Source organism: Pygoscelis adeliae, unplaced genomic scaffold (genome assembly GCF_000699105.1).
Source record: "Pygoscelis adeliae isolate BGI_AS28 unplaced genomic scaffold, ASM69910v1 Scaffold306, whole genome shotgun sequence".
Taxonomy (NCBI): domain Eukaryota; kingdom Metazoa; phylum Chordata; class Aves; order Sphenisciformes; family Spheniscidae; genus Pygoscelis; species Pygoscelis adeliae.
The window spans coordinates 2,162,343-2,185,734 of record NW_008825072.1 but is presented as its reverse complement, the minus strand read 5'-3'; the positions used below and the strand labels follow the sequence as shown (position 1 = coordinate 2,185,734).

Sequence of the window (23,392 nt, the reverse complement as noted above, 5' to 3'; positions counted from 1 at the left end):
GAAGAGTCACAAAAAATTGTCTGAGGGCTGGAGAAGGTGTCACAAACCTACAGTGGAAACTTATGAAATAGCAGGATGAAATTCCTTGGCTGTGTTACATGAGAGGTCGAAGCTCACAATGTACTGGTTCTTTCTGGACGTAAAAATGACAAAGAAGCTACATCTGATTGAAACATTAAAGAAGTTGGCTAAATTAGGAATCTGTGGCTGGACATAGATGTACAGTTAACATTTGAAGCACACTGTGGGCAGTGTGCACGGGGATGACTTTTATCACTGGAGTCACTAGCGGATAATGAGTTTTGTGGAGCTTTCTTTGACAAAGTAGACAAGAGTGGTCCAACCTTTCCAATGATACCAGGTTTTGAAAAAATCTGCTGAGGTACTGGTGAAAACACCAGTAGACTTCAGAGGGTTCCCTTATTCCTCCTCCATGACTGTCAGATGGATTGCTTTGCTGTGAACCCTATAGCACAAGGATGACCATTGTCAGCGATGAAGAAGTAGGCCACACAACTAGAAAGATAGATGCCTACACTTACTTATTCAAGAACTCTCCACTAGATTACATTGAAAATCCTGGACACAACTCCATTCAGACTGGGAATTCTTTGGCTTTCAAAACTATTTTTGTGATTTAGAGGAGTTTTGTGACTCCAATTATCTTCTAGCACTTATTCAAAATATCCTTTGGAAGTGAAGACAATGAAGAAAGCAACTAAATTTAAGCTTATTGTGTTTGTATTTGCTGTGTTCACCATTGACATTTATGCTTGCATACATTCTGCTAGTAACACGTCATCTAGGAAGGCATGAATCCTCAGTAAGTTTTGTGAACCCATTTCTATACCTGCAAGCAGATCCAAACTCAAGCCAGCTTTTAGCTGCAAATCAATAGGTCTCCAGGTTCCTCCACTATCTTCTGCACCTGATGTTCTGCAAAGTGAGTGGGAGCAGGTAGAAGCCGTAAAGTCATTGAGATTTGAGTAATGAACTCCAAAGCATCTAGGGATAACCTTGACAATGAAGTGGCTAGACTTCAAAGCACAACAATAATATTTGTATCTGTATATTAGTCTTCCCTGTTTATTTAACCTGATTGCCTTCCTAGCAATTTTTTCCATATATATATTTTATTCTGCTGACATGAAGACTTAAGTATTAATGTCCCTTTTATCCCTTAAAAGAACAAGAAATATAGCAATGGATAGTCTACCATTTAAATAGCTTGAGAACTACATTTCTTTTTTTTTTTTAACTTTTTTTTTGTAATTTAACTTCTAGCTTCATTGTTTGTGATTCTAAGATTTAATATTAATGTTAGTTTTAGTAACACAGCTCATTCTTATTTCTTCCTTGTAAATGAAATAACTGACCATATAGACAGTGGTTGTGATGGTTGTGATTGTTTTAATGGGGGTGAAGGCATTTAAGTATTTTAAACTTCAGTTATTTGGCTTCAGTCTTTGTATTACCTGTTGGACTGTGAAACGTTTATTTATGGACTGAGTGTCTGGGGCTTCAGGAAAATAATAACGTGTTTTGTGCATCACTGAAACCACCTTTTGGAAAAAGTATGTTATTTATTCTTTTTTTCAGATTATTTTTCCATAGCATTTGCCTCTGCTTAGTAGGGATCATTCGTCTCCATTTAAGTAAAACTGTATTTGGATGATTAAATAAATCTACTAGAAAGAAGACAGAATTGGAATTTGTTTAATTTCTTAATTTTTTGTACGCTTGAGTTTTTTGTCACCAGACTTTTTTTCTTCTGTCCTTCACTCACCAATAAACGACCTACAGTTGTATCTTGAAGAGTCCTTCCTTGACTCCGCCTTCCCTTTCAGTAGTGCAGAACTGTGACCATCTCTCTCCTGTGGTCCTCTCTGGTCTGGCTCCTGCTTTCTGCCAGTTCTGAGGTAGTTGATGACTCCTTTTCCAGAGGACTTAGGAAGGAACTTACTTTTTTGCATTGTTGCTGTCTTTGGTGACAGCATGTATCTAAGCAGCATTGCCTAAAGCAATCAAGAAAAAGTGCATCTTTTCTCTGTCTCTCTAACCATTCAAATACCTTTACATTATCATATTTTGCAGTTCTGTGCTCTCTTTTCTCTTAGCTGCTGAGCACCCTCACGTCAGTTCTTTTCTGATGCCCTCACAACTGTATGCTGTAACTCTTCCCCTTTTATCTTCCCATTTCACTAGAAAATTTTTGACATGTCTTGGCAAAGCTGCTCATTGCTGGGGAATGATGAGGTTTGCAGGGGAGAGTTAAAGTTAACTAGTGAATTTGCTTCTAAGCAGAGTGCTCCTGCCGCCAGAAGCTTGTCTTTCCAACTATATCTGTTAGTCTAGTAAAAGAGATCACACCTTCTTATAACCTTTTCTTGCCTTAGAGATCACATACACCAAGACTGAGTTGATAAGATGATCCTGTACTGTATAGTACAAGAAATACTGCAGCAGTATTTCTTATATAGAAAGTGAAATCTTCTCTGCTGATAAAATAGCAATTGCTGTTTTATTAATCATTTTATTAGCAGTTGCTAAGGTCGGGACAGTTACAGAATTGGGTGGGTGTATGGTTTGATCAGAAGTGACATTTGAAAGCAGGAGAGGTTTATATTGGCTTAACTCACCTGTCAGACGGAGGTGGCAGAAGGCGGCACCTCAGTTTTCGTCACAGACCTTTCCCTGGCACATCTCAATGTGACAAAATTGGGAAGTGTGTCCACATTGATGCTTACATTATCATGACCGTATTATCCGATAGTCCGGTTTTGGTTCATAAAAAGTCCCTATGGTCCTTGTCCTGTTTTGCTTTGCAGATCTAAGCCAGTGGACATCCAGCAGGCTGTAAATGTCTGTCACTTTTGCAGAGCAGAGTGAAATGTATTGACATGCTTGTTGTAACTGCAAATGTTTTGCATCACTGCTGAGCCCAGAATTAACTTTGGATGTTTCTGAGGAATATCCTGTATGGGGGAGAAACTTTTCGTAATTATAAAGCTGAATCATTTACACCTCCCTCTCTCTCTCACCACCTTGCTATAGGAGTTTGATCCTGAAGAGTTCTACCATTTGTTAGAAGCTGCAGAAGGCCATGCCAAGGAAGGGCAAGGAATTAAATGCGACATTCCTCGTTATATTATCAGCCAGCTGGGACTCACTAGGGATCCCCTGGAGGGTGAGAACTCTTGTTTTGTACTCTCCAAACTGCTGAAAGGATAACCAGATCTCCTGGTCACTACATAGCTGAAGGAGGCTTTTATTTTATTGGTTTAATTTCTAGGCCATTTTTCCTTATTTTCCTGTTTGCTGTCAAATTCTAGACTGTCCTTTCCAGCCCCATGTCTCAAAGGAGTGTTGCTGGGGTGAGGATCGCACATCAACAGTGACAGTTCTTTACTTATGACGTTAATAATGTCTCCCTGTATTATAGCTGAAACAATGTTAGAAAATGGCTTTATGATTTAACTGTTTTCTCTGTGCTGTTGGACAGGAAAAGTAAATTTACCCGTTATTTTTCTGATCTGCCTGCCTGCTGGTGACGTGGTTGGAAAGTATCTTGTCATTCCACTTTGTTGTCCTCTCTGGGAAAAGTGTATTTGTTGTGATTTTCCATGAGAAACCAGGACTAGTATGAATTTTTAGGTGGAGATGAGACTGTATTTTTACATCTTGCATAGCAGTGAAACTAAAGAGAGTAATGCTTTAGAAGACAGTAACAGCTTTTCTGCTAGGTGCCAAAATTGCATATGGTAAATTGAATATGCTATAAACGTACAGAGGCCCAGAAGATCCTAACTTTGGAATTTGTAAGTTAATATTTCTGCCTGGCACTTTGCTAGCTGAATCTCTTCTCCTGTGACAAGTTTTAGGAGCATGCACAGCTTGCTCAGCAACAATAGAAAGTGTGACAGAGACTGGAGGTTACTGCAGAATATTTCAGTAATTGAACGGTACTTTTTGTTTTCTCAGGAGAGCATAATTTTAGCATAAATTAGTAGTCTGGATAGGACTAGTTTAACTTTACGGTGTTTACCGGAATGACAGTGACAGGTTGACTTCAAGCAAAGAGCTCTTCGTGAAAATTTCTACCAAAGATTGCTAAATGCAATTTAATAGCATTTGTTGAAATCTGACATTAAAGGGAAATTTCCTTTGATCCCTGTCATGGGAGAGAACCTTTCCATCACTAATTCCCCTTACTAAAGTCAAATTTTCTTCAGAAATGTGTGGAGATGTCAAGGTGCCTTATTTCCTTTCTGTAAGGAGGGCACCCAGAAATGTCAATGTCTGTGCAGAGACTAGTAGTTAATGTAGGATTTGGTTTTGCAAAGTTTATAGCATCTCCTAAGACAGCTGAGTAGCCTAAACTAACTGACTTTCTCCCAGTTTGCTGCTGCTCAGTATTTTGCAGAATCAGACACATTTCATGGAGGGAGGTTGTTTGAAATGTAATGCTTTTTATTTTCTGGAGTACAGAGGTGCCACCAGGCTATATGCAGGCCTACATGCATGGAATAGGTTTTAATATTAACTAGCTAGTGGTTTCCCCAAACTTGCATTTATTGCTTTTACTTATTATAAAAACCACCTAGAATAAATCAGGCTGAAATTAGAGCAATTAATTATATTAATCTTTATATAAAATACTGCCTACAGCTTAAAAGATGTTAAAGGTTATCACTGTATAATTGGGGTGACTTTACAGAGGGGAAAAATGTCCTTCGTCATCTACAAGCACCTCTTAAAATTCTGTTTGTCTTGTATAAACAAAGAGAACAGTGTTTGATTGAGATCACTAGGAGTAATCTTTCCTCTTTCTTTTCAGAAATGGCCCAGCTGAATAGCTATGACAGCCCAGACACTCCTGAGACAGATGATTCAGTCGAGGTAAAGCAGTAATACACTTACTGTCTAGCACTTTTTTTTCTCTGGAAAGAAGTAGTCTACAGTAAAGAATTAATTATAATGCAGAGTAATTGTAATTAAAAAAAAAAAAGTGCTGACATTTAAAAGCGCGTGTTAAAACTAGAGTATACGCTCATAAAAATGTGGAAATCTCTATACTGTCGTGGTGAAATGCTTAAAAGTTGCAAACAGGCATTATCATCAAGTTTTATTGATACTTTTTTTTTTAGAGTTGCAAACAAAAATCATCTGGAGAAATTCTTTATATCTGCGTTTGTAAAATGTGATGAGTGTTGAAGAGAGTTAGCTTTAGTAATGGACTATTGGAAAAATTTAATTATATAACTCACTAGGTTTCAAAAATCCTTAGTTGTTTAGCTTGGTATTTTAAAAATGTAATGTTGGGGAAAGGCCTGAATCTTATAGTCCACTGATTGTGCTAATAATTGTGGAAGGAATCTGCAAGGGTCCTGGGGATACAGATGATTATCCTAAAGCTGAGGGCTCCAGTGGTTTAGAAGTGGATTGAGTTTGGGTGAATGCTGCTTAAAGAAGAAAACGACAAAAAAGTGACGTGTAGAATGAAGATTCCTGCTCCTGATTTCCATTTTCTTGTCTTCTTTCCCCAGAGCCGTGGGGCCTCTGTCCAGTCAAAGAAAACTCCATCTGAAGAAGAGTTTGAAACTATTAAACTGATCAGTAATGGTGCTTATGGGTAAGGCTTTTAGAATTTGCTTTAGAAAAAAACACTAGTCCTACCCAGGGAAGGGCTATAGCAAAGTTTGGTGAATGACTGGTTTTTGTTGGGTCCACAGCATAAATTAATTTTGCTTGGGTCTTACAAAGGTTCCACACTTGCAATGTCGTCTGCATTCTTCTGAGAGATGCCATTTCTTGCACGTTCTCGGGGCTTCTTAGACAATAGCCCCTGTAACTGGACAGAGTTCCTGGCTTCCTTACATTGTGCCAAACTGACACACAGCTTTCAGCTCAGGAAGTTAGTTGTCCTACATTAAAGCTTTCAGAATATGGTATTCCTAATCCCTCTGTGGCACAAATTTTCTGAAGCACTTCCTAGCTGTGACCTCAAGCCTGTTTTTCCAGTAACTATTTCTGCACCGTTTCTTTATGGTAGGTAGGTAAAATACAGACACTTCAGTACCTTAGCTTGAGATGACAAAAACATTTTTCCTAAACATTGTTTCTAGGGAAAGTATTGTCACTTAGTTTATTGTGAGATTTCCTAAGTAATAGTAAAAAAGTGTAGTTCCATGAGTCTGAGAAAATTATTTTGCACCCATTTCCTTATTGCTTAGCAAGGCAGCCTGTATTTCCTTTCACGCTGTCTGGTTAAGTCCTGTGATTTGTGTTTGTTTAAAGGCTGAGTGAGGGTAAAATTCTGTAGTTGCAAATATGATTGATGATTCATTGAAACAGCAAGAATATTGAGGGAGAAGTAGTTTATGCTTTTCCATTCTTCCATGTATTCAGATTATATATGTAACATATGTGGCTGTTTGTAAGCACTTGAAATACTAAAAGAAATGCTAAAATTACATTGGGGCAAATCTACTGTGAATAGTAGTACAGTAAAAATGCTATTAGATTTTATTATCCATTGAAGAACCCAGAATGAAGTTGGTCGGTTAAAATTTTAACCGCTCATACAAACCTATCCAGAATTTTAAAGGCGGTTCCTGACTCTTTGCAGTTCATAAATCCTTACCAGTGATAGTCATTAGGTTGTAACTGAAAAGCAGTGATATTCAGTAGGTCATAACAGCAAAACTTGAGCATGTGCTTGAGAGTTCTGTTGAAGTGGGTGTTTAGTTAACAGCAACTCATTTTTTAAAAATTATATGTGGAAAAAGTGTAAGCGTATTTTTTGGTCAGTGAAGACACAACGGAGCAGGTCAAAGAGACACATTGTTAGACAAGGAGATTTTATATGTTTTCAGTCCTATTTCTGCACAGGCCCCGTGATTTAAACATAACTTTGTAAAAAGGGGCGAGAGAGGTGGTAGTTTTGCTGTTACTCATATCTGTCTTTATACTGGGTGTATTTTATAGTCAGCTGCTGGTGAGACACAATACCATGTTAAATGTAATACACTCCAGAGAAAAGGAAACAAGTACTGATTCAATAAGGCAGGCAAACTGGATGAAAATTTTATTTGCAAACTGTATTATTAATGTGCAGGAATCTAATGATCTGCAAGTGATAGAAATGTAAGAGATACTTTACTGAAGGAAATCCCTGGTGACAGTGTTGCGTCAAATTAATTTTATGGAGCTTGGAAAGATATCGTGCTGATTCCATATGTTTTGGACAATTTTTTAAGTGAAATGGTGACTGTAGTGTTGAAAAATACATGCCCCTCTGCAATGATGCTTAAGGAAGTTTGTGACATGTGTCTGAAATATCTCCTTGTTAGTCACATCAGCAAAAATGCTGCTTAATTCAAGAAGGTAGAGTAGCTTTTGGAAGGAAGCATCATGGGGTTCCTTCTTTTCTAGGGGAGCTTGGCACTGAGATGGGATTTTATGGAGTCATACATAAGTCTGTCAGGATCCATCCAAAACAGTTACCATCACTGTTTTTTAAAAACAAAAAAGCCAAAACAGTTTGAACTGAAAATGGAACTTTTCCTCTTGGTATGTGGTTTTCCAGAGCGGTGTATTTGGTGCGACACAAGACCACCCGTCAACGTTTTGCCATGAAGAAGATCAACAAACAGAACCTAATTTTGAGAAACCAGATCCAGCAGGCTTTTGTGGAGAGAGATATCTTGACGTTTGCTGAGAACCCCTTTGTGGTCAGCATGTTCTGCTCCTTTGAGACCAAGCGCCACCTGTGCATGGTTATGGAGTATGTGGAAGGTATGGTTGTCATTATCTACACCTGCAAAGGTGTAGATAGGTAGGGTGGACGTATAGTGTGTATGCAGTGTGTCTCCTCATGAAGGATGACATTTCCAAGTGATTTATAAGATGTGTACTTTTGGGTGTAAGACTGATCGGTACACTGCTCTGAACACAATAAACAGGAAGACCATCCCGTGTGTGTGCTAGTCCTTTCTTCATGGAAAGTGAGCTCAGTCAGCCCTGCAGTTGCAGGGGAGGTCACGATGCCCTTTTAGGGAGGAGTGTATGGACTACTCGGGCTGAGCTGGAGAAATGAGTCATTCTACCGCTAGTACAGTTTAGCGTAAGGAGATACTCCATTTGTGAATCCCTGTGACTAATACAACATGATTGCAGTGGAGCTGAGGAAACATAAAGCCACATGTAGAAAACTGCTGGGGTCAGAAGTCAGCATGAACTTTGTAGTCCTTACTGGAAAGAAGTCCTCGCACTCTCCTATGGGATGGCATGGCTAGATTCATAGCATGTTTGCTTGGCATTGCAGTTAGAAAAAAGGCAGTTAAGAAACATCACCAAGCAACACAGTCTTTGTTCTTTAGCAGCCTTCTTTAAAACACAGTGCTATTTTATGCTGGGTTTTTTTTGTTTGTTTTGCTTATTCTTTGGAATATTATTTGATTTTCTTTTATCACTGTATCTTATTGTAAGCAATATATTTCCACTGGTGGATAGGATTAATTTCTTATGCTTGGCGTGCTTGGCTGAATGTTTATGAGAAATAAGCTTGTAGTTATTGTATCAGTGCTCCTTCAGATAAATTAATGGAATGAAAACATGTATTGACATAACATTTTAATATGAATTCCTATTTGCAAGTAGAGATGAAGGTCAAATGAAATGTGTGACCAATGTTCCTTAAGAAGCTTGAATCAGGGGCCCACAGGCTTATTTTTGTGACTACCACTGTGTCCAAAGGCATGGCTGCCTCTCCATGTGTAGGGAGAGCCAATTAGTATCTGTAGAGGTGTTTACTTTCTATTTTAAGAAGCTTGTATATCAGAAGTAGTATGTGTCTCAGTGGTGGAAAGCAAACAAATTTATAGAGGCACCAAACAGTCATGAACTGCCCTTTCTTCAAGGCTTGCTTAGGGTTTGGAAATGTACATGGATCTCAGTTTTCCTAAGATTTTAATATTCATTTGAAGCTCAAGACGGAGTATAGAGAGAGCTTTAGAATTCAGGCAAACAGGGTTGAGAGAGACACCCTTTAGGAAACTTACTCTAATCTAGCATTGTAGACCCGTAGCTGTTCTTTCTTACTGATATTTGCCATTTCACTGTGGCATATTTGCACCTTTTTTTCTAGGAGGTGATTGTGCTACACTTCTCAAGAACATTGGTGCCCTACCTGTTGATATGGCAAGGATGTATTTTGCCGAGACTGTTCTGGCATTGGAGTACTTACACAATTATGGGATTGTTCATCGTGACCTAAAACCTGATAAGTAAGTCTTTAGCTCTTCAGAAGCTGGAGGGAGAGAGACAGTTTTTCACGGGCTTTCTCCATAGGCAAGAGGACATGGGGGCTAGAGACAGTAGAGGTCTTCAATGGCATCTGACATGTAGGAGATTTTATGGAGTCTCTTACTACTGATGTAGAACCAGATAGACACTGAGAAAGGGTGGGAAGAACGTCTTCAGATATTTACTCAAAGCTGTTGCTACACTGATGAAATTATGTCAGAAGGTCGTCTGATTTCTAGTTGCCTTGGCTGCTCTGTGATATTCAGTTGCATAGGAGGTTCCTTCCAGGTGTTTGATAGGGACGTAACACTGAGAACTTGCTTAGCATTATCCTGTGTTCTTTTTTTAAATTGCTTTTGGGAAACAACTAATTGAATGTTGGATTATTTTGCTGCTTCTCTTTCTTCTAGTCTTCTGATAACTTCCATGGGTCACATTAAACTAACAGACTTTGGATTGTCTAAAATTGGGTTAATGAGTCTTACAACTAATCTTTACGAGGGACACATTGAGAAGGATACCAGGGAATTCCTGGACAAGCAGGTAAGCTGAAATTTTTATCTGTTGATGTGGGATCAGATGCAGGATTCTGTCTTGGGATAGAATCGGAGTTTGTAGCACTCCCCCTCTGCCTCGATGCTGTGCTGTGCGTTGTAGAATGGGAGGAAAAGATACAAGTCCATTCTCATGTTTGTGCGTAAATTGGTATTGATTGTTATTTCAACTTCTTGTTTGGGAGTGATGCAGTTCAGCTCTTAGTTTAGGATATTGAAAGTGTGGCCCAGGCAGCAGTGCAGGTGCAAACAGAAGTTGGTTTAGGGATGTAACATGGATTTTGCTGGAAGGTTGTTCCACGGTCTCCCCCTTCTGGTGCTTAGAAAGTTCATGGCAAGTCCCTATATGTTTCTTCTTGTAATTTTGTGTGATGGCTTAAACACTGATTTTTATCCCCATGATATTTACTAAGGGTCATTTTTCTCCTTAGCCTTCATTTTGCTAGGCTTAACCAGCTAAGTTCTTCTAGATAACAAGATACATTTTCCTTTAATGAATGAATAGCTCTTCCATGCACCTCTTTCAGCTTGAGTTGATATTTCCTGGTCATAGTTAACAGGAACTATACTGTTCTGGATGCAGGCTCACCGGTGCCTTGTATAATGGGATTAAAAAATACTTCTCTCTTCTGAAAATACCTAGGATCACAGCTGAATTTTGTTTTTTAGCTGTGCCAAGTGTTAATTCATAATCATCCTGTGGTATTGTCTTCCCTTGCTTCTGAGTAATGATGTTTTTTCTAGCAGGAACTCTCTTTGGTCACTAGATCATGGTCTTGCACTTTGCAGTGTTACATTTTTTACAGCTATTTTGTTATTGTTGCTGCTTCTAAGCCTGAGGCAACTTAGGCCTTCTAACATGATTTCCTTAGCCGTTGTCTGTGCCAGCTGTACCTCCCAAGTTTAAATGTTGAAGTGTGTAATCATGCTGTGCTGCTAATTCTGCATCTGTGAAACTAAATTCTGCTAGCACAGAGATGTGCGAGGTTTGTCAAAACTCACTTCCTGATAGCTGTAGCTGTGCCAGTAGACATCCATCAAGCAGACAGACCTATACGCACAGAATACGCATTTTTCCTGTATGCTTTAATATACACGCACCAAAGAACTACTTAGCTGGCATGTCCACACTAGGAACATTTCATAGTATGTGATATCGTTTCTGTGCAGGTAATGTGTTCCTCATATATAGACTCTTGCTCTGTGGAAGTAGTTCACAGCATAAAGTGGTTAGTGACAAAACATTAATAACTTCCTTGTAAAGCTCTGAGGGGAAAAAGAAAAAAAAGACAAAAATAAGCTTTGATGTGAATTTGGCAATTTGTAGGTTTATTGCTTTCTTGTGTGTTTCTTTTGAGGTCTGTGGGACTCCGGAATACATTGCACCAGAAGTGATCCTGCGCCAGGGCTATGGGAAGCCCGTGGACTGGTGGGCCATGGGAATTATCTTGTACGAGTTTCTAGTTGGCTGTGTTCCTTTCTTTGGGGACACACCTGAAGAGCTGTTTGGACAAGTGATTAGTGGTATGTTTCTGTTCTGGTTCTGAAGGGGTTTCAAAGTGTGCTGTGAAGTAAAACCTTGAAAATATTTAGGATCCACAGTTTAGTCAAGAAAGACTAGGTATAAAATAATGGGTTTTAATTTCAAAATATTTATCTTTCTGTGTCAAAGTAGCATCCATCTGATTCCAGCTCTCAAAAGTTGTTGAGTTGCTTAACATCTTGCTAGATAGTTCTGTCATTGTGCATGGTGTGGGAGTAATGCAAATCCTTGTGGGACCAGGGAAAATTATTTGGGGATTTTTCTGTTCTGTCTTTTAACTTAAATGATGGAGAATATGAAAGGAGCGGCCGCCAACTGATCTAATTCAGTCTGATTTTGGTTATTGCTTCTGTAGGTGCAAATGTCAGTCAATTAGTAATTGTATAAATGAAATAAAAAGGAAATTCTAAGCAAGACGCATTGAAGCTGTTGTACTCGGTACCTTCATGTCTTGTGGCTTTTTAAACCTATCTCCTGCTTGGAGTTGGACAAACCATTGCTTTGTGTTCTCTCTGAATATGCCAGTGAAAGCATTTCCTATTGGGAAAGCTTTCTGAAACAGTGAATTTTTAACACACTTGGCAAATGTCCTTTGTAAAAACCAAATTTCAGCAAAGAACTAAATATGATGCGTGAAATTGTTACCTGTGAATTGTTCTCTCTGTTCCAAGTATAACAAGTGTGGAATGTGCCGGCACGAGATACAGCTGCACTATTGTCAGTGTCATTGTTTAAGGATTGTCATGGAAGTCCCATTTCATACTTTATTAATAGAGTTCTTAATGCTTTTTTTTCTCCACAAGCACTGCTTGGATTGACAGCAGCTTTAGCTGATGCTGAATTTTATGCATTTTGGAAAATGTCAATGCTTGAATTATATTAAGTATGCAAGCTGCTGAATTCAAGGTCTTTATGATTCTGGGGCAGTACTGAACACTGCGTTTTACAGTATAGGAATGTGAATGGTTATTCAAATTGGTCCTGAAGCTGGTAGAAAATGTCAAGTCTCTTTTTGTCCACAGATGAAATTGCTTGGCCAGAAGGTGATGATGCACTGCCACCAGATGCCCAGGACCTCATTTCTAAGCTTCTCCGCCAAAATCCTCTGGAAAGAATGGGAACAGGTAGGAACTTTGTGCATTGGAAAGTACTAGCCAGAGGCAGGAAAAGAAGCTACCTTGCCAGTGATGCACACCTACCCATGTTGAAAAAAGCTCATCTAGAGCTGGGAAACAGTTCATACTGGGTTCAGTGCATCCTGTGTGATAAAGCTCTGAGGATTGGTGTAGATTGTACATGAGTCAGACAGATATGACTGTCTTGTTTGGGAAACAAGAAAGGAGCACCGTCAGCTTGGCAACATAACTTCTCAAATTTGTGCTGTTCCATTAAAGGCTTGAGGGTTCTGTTTCCATTTGAACAGTGTATAATCAGATTTCTTTGAAGTTCTCTTTGACTAGGGGCTTAATCCCCTACATGGTTGTGTACTCCTGGGTGTAATAAAATAAATGAAAACTTTCCCATTCCTAGAGGCTTGTACTGTAGAATTCTCCAAACATACAACAAAGTCTCTTTGGCAAAGTCAGATGCGTATGTCAATCTTTCTGTATTATAATGTCAGATTTAAAGTTTTACAAGTCAACACTTCTCATTTCCTGATAGTAAAAAAACCCATAAATATTCTCTAGCTATGCTCTTCTTTTAAAATCATTTGTGCACACTGCAGCTTCATGGCACAGGTTGTCTGTTTCATTGATTTGATTTATTTGATTTAATTTTGGATTTTCAATTGGAAACTATGCTTTAAGGATAAAATAAAAACTTATCTATATAACAATTCCAAAAGGCACACGTATTCAGCAGACTTAACACAGTGCACACAAGGGTGATGAATAGATCATGAATTAATAATGATATCAGATGGTTTTCACATGTTCTTCTTTACTTTAAATCCATGTACTTGAAAGATGTTGCTGTCATGGAAAAGATGTAGAGTTTCTTGCCCTATAAAATGAGTTGATGGACTGATTTTTTTGATTTCTTATATACCTGTAATGCTGAGACTGCTGTTCCACTTGGCATCTCGTAGTGCCACTGGCACTCAGCAAACCTTTTATCTCTTCTCCTCTGCTGTTCTCTTTTTTAAAAAGACAGTAGCACCTTTTATAAATATTAATTCATTTGAAGAAAAATGCATATACTAGTAGACAGATAATCCTTAGTTTTTCCTTCTGGGTACCCAAGCTTCTGAGGTTAATAACTAAAGATACTAATTCAGGAAGATGTGTAAGCCCCTGCCTTGTTTTAAGCACATGAATGAGTTTATTCTTGAGAGTGGAGCCATGCACACGCTAAGTACCTTTCTGAGTTTGCTCTCTTTATTTAGCTATGATCAAGATGGTATTTAGAGTTTGGAAATTTTAAATTAACATGTTAATTAGTTCTTAATCTTGCAACTTGCTGTGGAATGTAACAGCAGATGCTGTCTTCCAGCCAGCTTAGTCATGTGTTGTCATTAAACAGGAAGAGGAGGTGGGAAGGAGGAAATCTTGTTCAGATTTTATCCTGCATCACCACTTTGGTAAAAGGATGAGTTGTTTCTCAAAATTCCTGGAAAATGTGTGACGTAAATGTACTCGGGTACATTCTCTAAGGCTCTTGATATTTTTAGGGTTTGTTTTTCTTGTTATGCAAATGCTGAAAGAAATACTCTGCAATAAAAGATGCTTATTTCAGGTAGTGCCTTTGAAGTGAAACAGCATCGGTTCTTTAAAGATTTGGACTGGAATGGATTACTTCGGCAGAAAGCTGAATTCATCCCACAGTTGGAATCTGAGGATGACACAAGCTATTTTGACAGTAAGGCTAAAGAGTCAGCCTAAACGGCATCATATTTTTTGTGCACATTTCATTTTTGAAATTGTTAGATAAGTCAGTGTTAGAAATTGAATAAAACACGATGCAAATTGCTTTAAAAAGTTTCTGTTGAATGCCAAGTAAGGTTTCTTTGAAAGCAAATTAATTTTAAATGAAAAAATATTGCTGCTGAAGTCAGTTGGCCTTTCACTGGTGCCTGTGGTCCTGCTAGCCATGGCTCTGCAGTTAGAGGTGCTGTGGTAGTTATGCTGGGTTTATTACAGTACTTCCAAAGCATTTGGTATGTCCAGCTTCCATCAGTTTTTGAGCGATATTATCTTTCCCACAGAGGGATATACATCGTTTATAAAGATGGAGATGTTGATAATCCAATGGTCAAAGAGATTTAAAGTAACTTAAATTATTTTCACTGCAAGCGTATCACCTTTTTTTAGTATTGTTAACTCTAATGAGATATGAAGTGAAGTGCCTGTCTGGTGTGTATAAACGTCTGGGAACTGCCATGATATCAGTGCTATGTAAGATTCCTGGTATTTCCAGATAAGCACCAGACAGAGTCGATGCTCTTGGGAGAGGAGGGAGGAGCGTCATGTGAGGGATGGAGAGGTCTCTATCCCCAGAGCCTCTGCTCCTTAGCTTTTCTCATTTGACTTGGGGAGCTGAGCAGGTGGAAAGGGCTTGGGCTTGTCACTGGTTAGGGGGGATCTTTCCCCCACTCCAGCTGCAGTGCATGATGATACTGGGCTATTTCAGTTTCCTGAGCTATGGAATTTTCTGCCCTACTTCAGTGGAATTCCTTCCATCCTTCTCGCAGGGCCATGGAACTCTCTGACTCCGTATGAAGCACATTTTTGCTCTGCTCCTGCGCTTTACTCAGGGTGAAGGGAGGGGGACAGCAACCTGCCTCCAGCCCCTCGGCTGCCACGCTGCAAAAGCAGAGATCATATTTAGATAATGCTCTCCCAGTTTGGGGAAGAGGCTTTTAGATTAGGGGTTGGATGAAGAGGTAGGATGGAGAGAGAGAGATTGAGAAATCTCCACGTGCTCACTGCAGAGAGCAATTTGACTCAAGCTGTGCAGAGGGGGCAGAGGTGTGTTTTGCATATGTTGAGGTTACATTGGTACAACATACATGTAGAAACCAAGGTGGCAGTGTGTTCCCCCTGCTCATTGGATGTACGGACATTGAACGTGAGCTCTGGTCAGTGAATTGGGTCAGTGATTGGGAGAGGCTCAGCACAGCAGCCGTGAGCGAATCCTGGTGGGTAAAAGCACCACGTTATGTTCAGTGGTGCAAATCACTGGGTCTGTCAAGTAGGAATGATGGCAAACTCCCCAAGTGCCCAGGCATACTCAGCAGGTTATCGGGGTGACTTTGATGTGAGTCCTTTATAAAGGCTGGAATTCTCACGTCAGGAAATATCTCACAGACGCTGATAAGAGTTGGCGTTGCTGTTATAAACCCTAATGCAGAAAATTTTAGAATTTACAAAAGTAGCTTTCTGGCTGATACAGTGCAGCAAATTTGGCTCAGTATAGCAATCAGCTTTCTGTAGCCAAACTTATTAACGCCTGCCCCGCAAAATCCAATGTGGCTGGCTTAGAAATCCAGTACTGCAAATCTCAAAGCACAAAATCTCTTTGGAGGCAGTTTAGATTTTTGCATTAAAAAATAGCTTTGCGTATTGGCTGCTTGCCCGTTTTCTTTCACAAAATCTAATCCTTTTTCTAGTTGTAGGAGGGAGAAGAGGAAATATTTTTTGGGGGTAAATATTTTTATTTTTTAAAGAAGGCTTGTATGTGTATGTGCAGGACAGACTTTGTAAAATTGTAAAGCTGTTTATTGGAAATCGGGACAGTGAATTCTTTCCGTGTTTCCTTCCATATGATTGTTTGCCGTAGGGAAGAAATATCCCTACCATGAAGGGTCTGCAGGATTAGACATCTGCTGAGTATCAGCTGCTTTTAGAATATAATATAGCTGATGATGTAAGATAAATTCAGTAGGAAGGAGGTATTCTTCACTGCTAATTGTACAGGATGAACAAAACTGACTGGGTATGTTTCCAGAACATTTTCCTTTATATTTAAGGAAAATACCCTGCGTGGTATATGAACACTCAAAGTTCTTTGTAAGTAGACAAGTAGGAATGCTTGAGGTGTGAGAGTTATCCACGCTCCCCACACTGATGAAATGTGCCACGTCTTGTTCACAGCCCGTTCAGAACGGTACCAACACCTGGATTCGGAAGAAGAGGAGGACACTAATGATGATGATCACGTGGAAATTCGGCAGTTTTCCTCATGCTCGCCAAGGTTCAGCAAGGTAGGAGCATGCTAAATTGTTGAAAGGAAAAAATCCAGAGAGGAACACCGTGTCATTGCTTCGTATGGGGTAGATGTTAATCGTGCAGACAATATGTGGGAGTCGCATGGTGTTTAGTATTCACTGAGGAAAGAAAAAACTGTGTACGTTGTTTATTCTGTGATTGTTTGTGGCCTGTTAGAAGGTGAGTGCAAGAATAATTGGAGAATGAGATTTTGTATTTCTTAATCTTTCATTAATACGCAGGGTGCTGCGGAGGTCTCTCCTGCATCTGATACAGTTTTATGTTTTTACTAATGACTTGGATACTGGCATAGGGAGTGTCCAAAGTTTATTTGCTTTGAACAGTGTCATTTTGAAAGGGTCTTCCAATAGGTGACAAGATGGTATTAGGATGAAAATTGATTCTGACATTTTGGTATAATGGTCTAAAATCAAAGGGATCCCATGCAGTAAGCACTCAGGTGAAGTTTACACCTCTGCTGTTCATTGTCTCAAATATAGCCTGAGGAACAAAAGGTGACAGTTTCAAAGAGAAGCATTTGGGCATATAGTGCATTGTGAGTTAGAGGTGCCAAATTATTGAAGCAGTTACCATACTGGGCGAGCACGACTATTTTCTGCAAGGCAAATGAAGAAATCCTTTCCATTTGCTTAGCAGTAGGAAGGCCTTAGCTGGACTACTCTGTCCTGTTCTGGGCAATGTTCCTTAAAATAAACATGGACCAGTAAAAGAGTCCAGAGGAAAGCAACAAGAATGATCCGAGATCTACAAAACATAAAACCTAATGTGTTTCCAAATACATAACTGCTAGAAGGAAAGGATACATTGGTCTTCCTGTTCTACCCAGAACTGACATGAAATCATGGGCACAAAGGAGGTATAGGATAGACGATAAGAAAAACTTTCCAGTGCTGAACAATAATTAAGCACTGGCATGGGTTGCCTGGGAACTCATAGAATTTCCATCACTGGCAGCTTTTAAGAACAGGCTGGAGAAACATCTGTCAGGTGATTACATGAGAGCTGGTTCTGCTTTGAGGTGGGGAAATGGACAGGAAACCCTGAAGAGGTCCCCTCTAGCCATGCTTTCTGGATTCAGTATGCCTTACTCGGTCTCTGCAGGTCTCATTCTTACTCAGGTGATCTGAAATAAAAAGCTGGGATTATGGACATTTCAAAGTAGTACAATCCCGCTGTTAGCGTGGATAAAACAAAGTATGTTTGGGGAGGGGCAGAAGGGAGAAGAAATGCTGTTTTGTGGTCAGCCCGCTCTATGAACAGTATTTCCCTCTTCTTGATGAGACGGGAGCAGGAATTTTACTTACGGCCTCTGAAAGATGTTTCAGTTTTTCATGACAGTTCCTCCAGATTTCCACTACTGGAGTCAGCTTTGAAGGACCAGTTCGTTCTTCTTTGTCCTCAGCCAGGCTACAGTGGCTTAAGTAACAGTTACCATTAATTTTACGGAGTTGCTCCTGATTTGCATCACCAAAAGTATGTTTAAAATTGGACCTAAGGATTAGTTGGGGTTTTGAAAAAGTTCTCATGAGTATGTAAGGGTTTCTTTTTTCTGCCTTTTCTCACCATGAGTATTATTCATCTGTTAGACTGAAGCTTTTCTTTAGGATTCAGTGTTTTTGCCACAAAGAGGAAAAGTTCACTTTTAATGAATTTATTTTAAGACCTGGAAAATTATACAGCATTTGTAATGTGGGAGGCATAAAAGGCTCATTATATTTTGAAATTCTTGTCTGACAATTCAGCCATATGATTTATTAATAGTTATCTTGTTGATGCTCTGAATTTTTAATAACATTATTTTCATTAATCTCTTCTTATGTAAATTAGGTCCACAGTCAAGTGTAGTTTTAAAAGGATGGATTTTTTTGCTTAATCATTTAATTATTTAAAGACGGCTGTAAAACCAAGAAAGGCACTTTCATTAAGCTGTCAGCATTATAGTAGATTCCTTGAGGAGGGCAGGACTTTTTTGTTCTGAAATAAGCTTGGGGCAATGCTGATAGACTGATGATAATGAAATGGGGTCATGAGCGTGATGCCTATCACTGAATTGAATGTGTAGTAAGATTTCAAGATCCAGATGCCAGCCCTCAAGACCTGTGGAGCCTGCTTTAGCAATATCTCCTCTTAGATTTGAGAATTGTTAAGAACAATAATCAAGTAATTGCAAAAAGTCTTAGTATTCTGTGGTGTGCTGGGCTGTTTTCAGAGGAGAGGTGTTGGGTGCTGTTGTAGAAAAGCATGTTTCATGTTTCTGAAGCTTGTTTTTTTCCTTCCTCTCTGGCACACTTTGAGCACGTCACATCTGCACTGTGTTATTTACTCAAAGAACATTGCCAAGTTCATGCTTTCGGGGAATATCTTTCATTTTGAGAAGAGATTGTGCCCCTTGATCAGAAAAGGCCACAGAGGTTTGTTTTCTCTGTACAGAAGGATCTTTTGCTATATGCAGGTGTACAGCAGCATGGAACGTCTTTCCATCCATGAAGAGAGGAAGACCCCACCACCAACTAAACGGAGTCTGAGTGAAGAAAAAGATGACCGGCTGGACAGCCTTGGTGGCTTGAAGAGTCGAGACCGCAGCTGGGTGATTGGGTCTCCTGAAATGTAAGTTCTGTAGAACTAAGTCTTTTGGTTTCTCATAGCATCTGAGAAAGACCGACCTGTGCCAAAACTTTCTATGGCCAGTGTTAGGTCAGGAATGTTTCATATGACGTATTTCCACAGGCGAAGCCTGGAGAGTGGAATAAATAGCTGAAAATGAATGTGTAGAAGTCATATAGTCCTTAAATGTATCTAATTAAGTACTAACATCTCCTAAATTTGTAGCAAATGCTTTAATTGAACTTAAAAGGATTCTAACCTTAAGTAAAGCTTTCATTTATGGAAAGGCTAGTTATGCTGGAGATGTACCAACAGCAGTTTTTTCTTAAACATCAGTGAATCCGAAGTCTGGTGTTGCCAGATTTTTACCATTTTTCACAAATTACTGAAACCATTAGAAAAGTCCAAAGTTTCTAAAGTTCAGAATATCCAAAAATATCTTGTGTTTTAATAAAAACGTCAGCGAAATATATGAATGCCCAGAATTGGTTTTATTCCTTCCTTTCTTAGAAGCCTAACAACGGAATATATATGAAATCTAGACTCAGGTGAAGTCCCAACCCTTTGCTGTTTTAAGTCCTAATGATGTAACTCTGTCTCCTAACTTCACCTATATATTGGCTTCAGATATGTGAGTTTGGTCTGTGTGTTATTTTCACCCTTAAAAGTTCATTATCCCCGTAACTTAATTGAGGGGCTCTGTCTTGTTTTCTCTCTTAGATTGCGTAAGCGCTTGTCTATGTCTGAATCCTCACACACGGAGAGCGACTCCAGCCCACCCTTGACAGTCCGCCGACGCTGCTCAGGGCTTCTTGATATGCCCCGTTTTGCCATCTCCGCCGAGGATGAGGGAACTGTTCTCAAAAGGCCACAGTCTGAGGGGATGCTCTTACCTGCTGTGCAGTCACGGGAGGGGCTGCCGGTGCCCATTCCAGAACAGCCTGTGGAGCAAGAGCTGCAGCTGGAAGGTGATGCTGGACCCACCACCCCCTCCACGGCTGTCAGCAGCGCCTCAACGCTGACGGGTACGTACTTGGTGTGATGGTGTTGTGGTTCCCAAGAAAGCCGTGTTAGCTTGCAGACGTTAACTCTGTAGAACTGTGGATTTGGATGTCAAGTGATGTGAATGTCTCATGCTAAGTGGTTATTTTAGTATAGTTTTGTGCATGTGCTTGCCTTTAAAATGACATCGGAGGTTTAATCTCTTCAAAATTACATCTTATATTTCTGTCCTGTCACTTCAAGTTGATTAAGGTCTTCTCGTGGTTGAGACCCATATGATCTATGCCTACTTACAACCACTGGGTGCCTACCTGAGGCAGCATTATTTTAAGCATTAGTCAGAGCAGATCACTGCTGAGTTGGGGCTGGAGAAATATGGGTGTCAGCCATACTAACAGATCCCTGCTTCCTATGAATTTATTTATAAAAAAAGTTTGGAGTAGAGACTTGAAATTTGCTGAGGGAGTGGGGTTTGTGTCAGGGACACAAACAGCTACTTGCTGTCTCAGCCAAATATCCTGAAATTTAGCCAAGTTGCAGGCTTAAAAAAGTGCAGCCTAGGTTTAGTAGACCGAGTCTTAGAAGTCAGTGTTTGACTCCTCAGAAGCTTTGTCCATCCTGAGGCCATTCTCCAGCACTGGCCTGAGCAGGACCTTCTCTGTGATGGTGCCCTGGGCTGCTGCGGTGCAGGCCTGGGCTCTGGGTGCTGGAGTGTCCCCAGCTCCTGCCCCTTTCAGGGCGCCGGGAAGGCAGAGGGTGAACTGCCCGTTTTTGAGTACAGCGGAAGCCAGAGCTGGGAACTGGTGGGAAGTAGTATGGAGGAAGAAAGGAGATTTGGCCCAATGGAAGAGAGCGGGGAAGTTGAATTGAAGGTTGGCAAGATAATATTTTGAACTAGATTATAGCATTGAAGAACAAGGACTAACTGGGTAAAAAAATAAGAAACAAGTTGCTGGGGGAAACGGAGCAAGCAGGCAAAGCAATTGTGGATGCGTTGAGGATGGAAAGGAGAGGAAAGGGGTACTGAGCAAGGAGTCAGAGTGGCAGCAAGACTGGGCAGGGACAAGGTGAAGGGCACTGGGCAGATGTGATGGTGGATTGATAGCAGAAGGTGGAAATGCCTTAGAGAAAATTTGCCTCCAGACTAAAGCAAAGCCAAAGATCCCCACATCTCATTATTCCTCTTCTGCAATGCAGCCTGTGAAATTTCCTCCAAAATTGTCCCATTCCTGTCTATGGCTCATCCTCCCAGAAGAGGCCCAGTGCTGCCATCATGTACTTCATTAACCCATGGGAAAAGGTGTAGGAGTGAAGGAAGTAAGCTACCACATACTTGGGTGACATAGGTGCCTTAGTGGAACCTTAGTTTCTTGATTTCATACTAAAAGCCTTGAAACATGCTATTAAAAATAGCAAGAACACTTTCATTGCAAATTTGAGTATCTACAAATTGAAATAGGCAAAAATGAAGCTTCCCTGGGCAGCCTGCTCCCCTGAGCCTAATGCATTAGAGCAGTCTTTAATCCAGCGCATGGGATTCAGGGATACCATTGCGTCAGTGTCCCCAGCCTGCAAAGTTAAGTCAGAGGCAGGGGATTGCAAGAAGATAATTTCATTCCTGTCACTGTCCCGGAGTGCTCCTCTTAATGCATATCGCAGCCTTTTCACACGCAGCCTCCGATTCTGGGTTCCTCGTTGTCTGGGAAACTTATTTGAAACTCTGTGGCTGTTAAATGTTGAACTGGCATCTGGTACTGAGGTCTGTGGGAATGGTGCTTTGAATTTTTATTTTCGTGGTACTTCCTGCTTTACGTAGTATGCAGAGCAGTCGTGCCCACTTAAATAACAATGATCAATGTTTTGTTCTGTCCTCATTGTTCAAAATGTGGCCCTTAGGCTTTATTTATTGCTGCTTAAAATTTGCTTTTGAAGACCGAATGATTAATTTCCCTTGTGGACTTGCTGTGATGCTCACCACTTTCATTTCTGAGCACCTCGTAAATTCTAATTAATGTATTTTCACAGTCCCCCTTTAAGGTATCAGATGGGGAACTGAGGCACCGAGCTTGAGTACAGCACCCCCAGCCCCCAGCATCCACTATTGTTGCATGCCCAGTCTGATTTTCAAGATTACTTAGCATTTTATATATAAGTATAGCAGGTTAAGTAATTCAAGACTAAATTGCAAGAGTGCACAAGAGGGGGCGAATTAAGGTTGTCTTTGCAGTCTACATTTTTACTTTCCCTGACTTTAGTACCTTAGTATTCTCTTAAAGTGGATTTTTTATGTGCAACTTCTGTAGAACCTGGCTGTTCTATTACAGGCAGTTTTAACTTAAAGATTGACAGTTCTTGCGGGTTGTAAAAATGGAGCACTTTCCATAAACCTGTTTTCATCTGTGAACGACTCCATTGAAATGGCTTGCCTGCAGAACTGCACCGCAGCTTTAGGATTCATGTAACTGCTACGGAGCAACGTGATTTCATTAGCGAGCTTTTCCAACAGAACAGAAGCTGCTAATTTTCTGTATTCAGAATAACACCATTTCTGTAAATAAAAATTCAAGCCCTGGGGTTTCTTCTTAGGAAAATTTACTCTTGGACTTCATGTAAACATGACTTTGATTTAATGTATTTTGCCTGTAGGGGAATAGACTGTTAGGAATTCCCTGTGGTTCTAATCTGTTTTAATTTAAACTGTAGCTGGGAGCACTGCAGATTTCTCTGATCCACGCGCTCGCAGTAATAGCAATGAAGGCCCAGACCTTACCACTCCAAAAGCCATCAGCGATTTGGCAGTGCGGCGGGCACGACACAGGTTGCTCTCTGGGGAATCAGGGGAGAAACGTACCTCAAGACCTGTCAATAAAGTGATTAAATCAGCATCCGCTACTGCTTTGTCTCTCCTGATTCCCTCAGGTAAGAAATGCCTCGGATGAGGCATTGTCAGAATCTGCGCACTAAACAAAAGGTCTGCAGACAGATCCTCCCCCTTCGCTCTCCTGGAATAATGCCCTTGCTGGCAGGGAGGGAGAGATCCAACTTTTACAATCGGTTTAATATTTACTACTCAGCAGGATAATGAATACTGCTTTGCAACAGATAGGAGCATTGTGTGTGTGGTCTGACTGCAGCTTCTGCAAACAGCAGCTGGG

The 23,392-nt window shown here is 40.2% G+C and overlaps 1 protein-coding gene across 3 annotated transcripts in view; it reads left to right on the top strand.

The window, feature by feature from the left end:
• The window catches only part of MAST2 (microtubule associated serine/threonine kinase 2), a 173,576-nt gene that overhangs the window by 138,231 nt on the left and 11,953 nt on the right, over window positions 1–23,392 (top strand). For all 3 annotated transcript variants that reach the window (XM_009326585.1, XM_009326583.1, XM_009326584.1), the window contains 13 exons: window positions 3,055–3,187; window positions 4,838–4,899; window positions 5,547–5,632; window positions 7,589–7,797; window positions 9,149–9,287; window positions 9,717–9,849; window positions 11,219–11,384; window positions 12,426–12,527; window positions 14,140–14,262; window positions 16,497–16,606; window positions 19,084–19,238; window positions 19,956–20,260; window positions 22,941–23,156. In XM_009326585.1, coding sequence (XP_009324860.1) covers window positions 3,055–3,187; window positions 4,838–4,899; window positions 5,547–5,632; window positions 7,589–7,797; window positions 9,149–9,287; window positions 9,717–9,849; window positions 11,219–11,384; window positions 12,426–12,527; window positions 14,140–14,262; window positions 16,497–16,606; window positions 19,084–19,238; window positions 19,956–20,260; window positions 22,941–23,156 — 1,939 coding nt within the window. The remainder of the gene's footprint in view (window positions 1–3,054; window positions 3,188–4,837; window positions 4,900–5,546; window positions 5,633–7,588; window positions 7,798–9,148; window positions 9,288–9,716; window positions 9,850–11,218; window positions 11,385–12,425; window positions 12,528–14,139; window positions 14,263–16,496; window positions 16,607–19,083; window positions 19,239–19,955; window positions 20,261–22,940; window positions 23,157–23,392) is intronic.